Raw genomic sequence first — 4,672 nt, 5'->3', positions numbered from 1 at the left:
GATGTTTCCATCCCATACCTTGAATTTCAGATTTCGGTTCTGTTTCTCCTGTCCGATTTTCTAGGTTATATTATAGTGTGGTTTAACGTTTTTAGTAGATGAAATGAAAACAGTTTTGTGCATTTTTGTGCCGATAGAAGATATTCAAGAAACTTTGCATCTCATCTCAGTCCCATGATCCAACAAGTCTAAGGTTTTATTTGACCAATAACGGCCTTCCATATTCCTATGATAGCAGAAGATTGCATCACTGTTGGTCTGGTTACCTTTCGAGTTTTGGAAGTTGGTCTTGAATTGTGGGGATAGTCTAATGACTCCCATTGTTCAGGGGCCGTTTTCTTTCTTTAGTTCAATAGTCATTTTTTGTTTCTTCTGTCCACTCCCTGTCAGCTTGAGGTGGAGTAATGGAAGAATATAATCTGTTTACGGTTTGGATTGTGTAGTCTATATTAGATTAAGAGCGAGTCTTGGACTAGCAATTTAGTTGAACTTAGTATCTTAGTTAACCTAAGTTTGAGTTACAAGAGTTAGTACAAGGATTTGTCTCCTTGAAATAGTCGGACACTTGATATATATATATATATATATATATATATAGGAATTCATTAATGTTAGTAAGTGTGTAAATATTTCAGATATATTAATCTCATAAACATTAATTTTACTCTTTTGTCATTTTATTTTTTCAAGTTATGAAGAGTGATATAATTTAATGAATGGTACGAAAAATGAGGATTATTAATAAAGAGAGACATATTATACTTTAATCTATTTTCTATAAAATTTAATACAAATCAACTATTTTGTTAATATTTTTTTATTTGTTCAAATGTGACCAAAAAAAAAGTATGGAAACATTTAAGTATATTAGTAAGTATTTAATTAATGTGTTGAGAGCTTATCTATAACCGTTGACGTCATGGGTTCGAATCACATCGGGATGAGATGGTTAGGGGTTTTCCTTTATTTAATGTAAGTGCATTGCGCACAATTAAAAAAAAAAAAAGTATATTAGTAAGTATTTGTAATAATATAAATACAATTTTTTTAATATAACATCTATTTAAGCAATAATAACAATCATGCCTTATCATTGTTTCGTTGACAATATTTAACTACACTAGCTAGTTAATAGATAAGATTAAGTGAAATTTACTATTTTACATATGTTTTTTTAGAGAACTATTACATATGTTAATTATTTTTCTTTAATCTGATTGAGTAAAAAAAATTAAGAAATTTTTATAATGTAATTTACTATTTCACATATGTTAATAATATTTCTTCAGTCTGAGTTGAATATATAATGAATATTCAACAAAAATTGTTAATTGTTTGCAATAGCTACTATTTCTTACACGTTTTAGATTCATGTTTTAATACAAAGGGTGATTTTCCACGAGAACGGGGATGGGAATAAATTTGTTCCCGTGAACTAACAGGGATGGAGAATCTCCGACTAGTCAAGGTGCATTCCCGGTCCCGCCCGGTGCCATTTACATCCCTTGAGATGGATACACCTCTTTTTATTTATTAAATGGATATGAGAAATAATCGCAGTAGTGATGAACATTAAACATTGCTTGTTTGGTCAGCCACGATCAGTGAGATCAATATACCATGATTAAGACATCATGCATATATATATTTCCATGAGAATTTAAATCTTTATTGTTCTGGTCCAATATTAAAATTGAAATTGAAAAAGCTAAAAAAAATCAGTAATATTTGGTGTTTATAAGTTGATAAGTAAAGATATTAGGAAAGCAGTCTCTTTTAGTGCATAAAAGAAGATTAAGGTGGGGAAATTAGCGTAGGTTAATTATATTATTGATTTAACGTGGTACCATGTTATGTTATAGAAAAAGGTGAAATATCGGAAGCAGAGAATGAAATAGCTAGGTTAATAACAAGAAAGGGTCAGTGTTTATTTCAACATAAATGGTTAAATGTGTCGTGTAAAACCAACAAAAGTGACTTCCCATCCGCAACTAATAAACCAACCCCACTTTTTTTTTTTTTTTTTTTTTATTCTGTTTGGTTGTAATATTCTTAATTTTAGTTTCTTATGGTGCTATATATCTTGTTGTGGACTTGTTTCAGATGTATTTGATGACAAGGAATTCAAAACCTAAATAATTATAATAACTACTAGTCTTGGTTGGCCATCATCAATCACAATGGAAGAAGAACAAAAACATCATCTGCCTGCTATCAATTCCGGCGATGAACCTAAGACCACTTGTACTACTTGTCCTAGAGGTCACTGGCGACCAGCCGAGGATGACAAACTCCGCCAGCTTGTTGAACAATTTGGTGCACAGAATTGGAATTCTATTGCAGAAAAACTCCAAGGAAGATCAGGTACCCACAAAATTGATTCATTTTATTTTCCAGGAACAAAAAAAGAATCAGGTCTAGCAAGTACATAATGATCGCTCCAGTTATTTAATTTTGTTAAACAGGGAAGAGTTGCAGATTGAGATGGTTTAATCAACTAGACCCTAGAATAAACAGAAGACCATTTACAGAAGAAGAAGAGGAGAGACTTCTAGCAGCACATAGAATTCATGGAAACAAGTGGGCTTTAATAGCAAGACTATTTCCAGGAAGAACTGATAATGCTGTGAAGAATCACTGGCATGTAATTATGGCTAGAAAGCAAAGGGAGCAATCTAAGATAACTGGAAAGAGAACTTATCAACTAAATCATGATCATTTTCATCATCCAAGCTCTCAAGATTTGTTTACCTCATCAAGAATTGGATATCAAAATAGTACTAGAGTATTGGAATTCCAAAACCCAACTTCAGATAGGTTTTTCTCCCTCATTTCTTCATCATCTTCTTCTTCTTCCTCTTCATGGGCTTTTGCCCTATCTTCCACCACCAATCATCATCATAATTTATCTAGAAAAGAAGGAATTAGAGATTACATCAACAATAATTCTAGATGCTATCCGATTCCTTCAATTGGAAACTACACAAGGTTTGTTCCAAGTCCTTTTGGGTGTGTCAAACTAGGACATGAATATGAAAACAGGAAAGAGCTGGATAATTCTTCTGCATTCAAGAAATTCAAAGTGTCAAGCAACCAAGAGCAAGAACAAGTACACAACAAGGAGGTTCAGTTCATAGATTTTCTTGGTGTGGGTATTCCTTCTTGATCACTAAAAATTAATTTTATAATCATATATATTATCTATTGGTAGTTTTAGTTTCACTCTGTTGATGACATGCAGTAGTTCAGCTGTCTTATTAATTAATCATATCCTTAACAATAACTTCTCCCTTTCTATGGTGATATCTTCAAAAGAATATTTACGTAGATGTATGATTGATTCAGACATCAGAATCCTTAAATTTCTCTAGGTTTTAGACTTTAGGGATCTGATATATGCTGTAGATGGAGAGCATTTAAAGCTTTTTGAGATAGACTCTTGTCTGCTAAACTCCTATTTATGTCAATGCATTCAAGTGGTATAAAACAGCTTTCATGAGTTTTTCTTGTAACAAACGTAAATTCATGGAAGATATTTAATGAATGACATATGGCTGGCTTAAGCTTTTCTCACTTCATAAACATATATGTTATGAGATCTTTTCATGATCATTCACAATAGGTAATACTAGTCATAAATAGATATCAATACTGAAGCAAATTAAATTTAAATTCTTCCAATTCAATGCTTGCTTTATTAATTTGCTTCTTCCTCTAGACTCCACCTATTCTTCCAAATCCTTAAATGACCTATATTAGATCATTGTAACAAAAATTACAACATTTAAGGAGATTCATTGCTAAATTATCAAGTTTGCTTTTAGTTTCAGAAAACGATGGATATGCAGTATTCATGCCTAAATTATAAAACTAAGATTGTGTTGCATGATATGATTGATTCGTATTAGTTGTACCTCTCTCGCATTGGCTATTTGGAAGCTAAGAGCAACAAATTATATGTCTAATGTAATTCTCATCCTATAAGCTAACTTTTGACAGCTGAGTTAGACTAATTTTTTTCAACAAATAATCTTCCTTATAGAAGAATTATTGTTAAAGGGATGCTCAACATGTCATTTTGGCATTCTTTCTAAGAAGAAGGGTAATTATATAAATTTCATCTAGGATTACTTTGTGTCAAATTTTAATATCACGAGCCTTCTGAAATTGACCCCAAAAAAAAAAATCTATTCATCCCCTGAACATAAAGAATATCTCCTTAGGTTTCTGAACTTTGCATAAAATGTTCTGCTTAATTAACCCGTAGGGCTACGTGATAGAGTAATAGGATATGTATGCAAGTTGAAGTCCCGTGACATAGGTCATAGGTCGCTATATAAGCAAGTTTATAAGGGGGCCATTAGGTCAATATGTTATTTTAAGTAAATTCAGGGCGCTAATGAAACATCTATAAAGTGCAGGGTAGAATCGTTTTTTAGGCCAAATGCAGGGAGCCTTGATATATTTCATTTATGTTTCAATTACAAAGGGTTGTAAAAAAAAAAAGATTTCACCTAAACACGAGAAAACTGCCTTTTATTAGAAAAATACCAAACACGCTCACTATATTCTAAATATATCATAAATGCAAAAACAACATTCTCAATTTTTTTTCCAACATTGCCTGAAAAACTAAACACCATATAAGAATATACTAATCCAATCAATCTCA

The 4,672-nt window shown here is 31.7% G+C and overlaps 1 protein-coding gene across 1 annotated transcript; it reads left to right on the top strand.

The window, feature by feature from the left end:
- Positions 1–2,081: 2,081 nt before the first annotated feature.
- Positions 2,082–3,666, top strand: LOC136200917 (transcription factor MYB54-like). Its single transcript, XM_065991422.1, has 2 exons — positions 2,082–2,364; positions 2,466–3,666. Exons 1-2 carry the CDS (start codon positions 2,181–2,183, stop codon positions 3,164–3,166), a joined length of 885 nt encoding a protein of 294 aa, XP_065847494.1. The 5' UTR covers positions 2,082–2,180; the 3' UTR covers positions 3,167–3,666.
- The last annotated feature ends 1,006 nt before the right edge of the window (positions 3,667–4,672 follow it).

This window comes from Euphorbia lathyris, chromosome 7 (assembly GCF_963576675.1).
Source record: "Euphorbia lathyris chromosome 7, ddEupLath1.1, whole genome shotgun sequence".
NCBI lineage: Eukaryota > Viridiplantae > Streptophyta > Magnoliopsida > Malpighiales > Euphorbiaceae > Euphorbia > Euphorbia lathyris.
The sequence above is the reverse complement of the archived record's forward strand: the minus strand, read 5'-3'. Positions and strand labels throughout refer to the sequence as shown.

What these genes read in the sequence shown, in the direction of transcription:
- LOC136200917 (XM_065991422.1), top strand. Translation starts at nt 2,181, where the DNA reads ATGGAAGAAGAACAAAAACATCATCTGCCTGCTATCAATTCCGGCGAT. An exon ending in AAAACTCCAAGGAAGATCAG is followed by an intron (nt 2,365 to 2,465) that starts GTACCCACAAAA and finishes TTTGTTAAACAG; the next exon opens with GGAAGAGTTGCAGATTGAGA.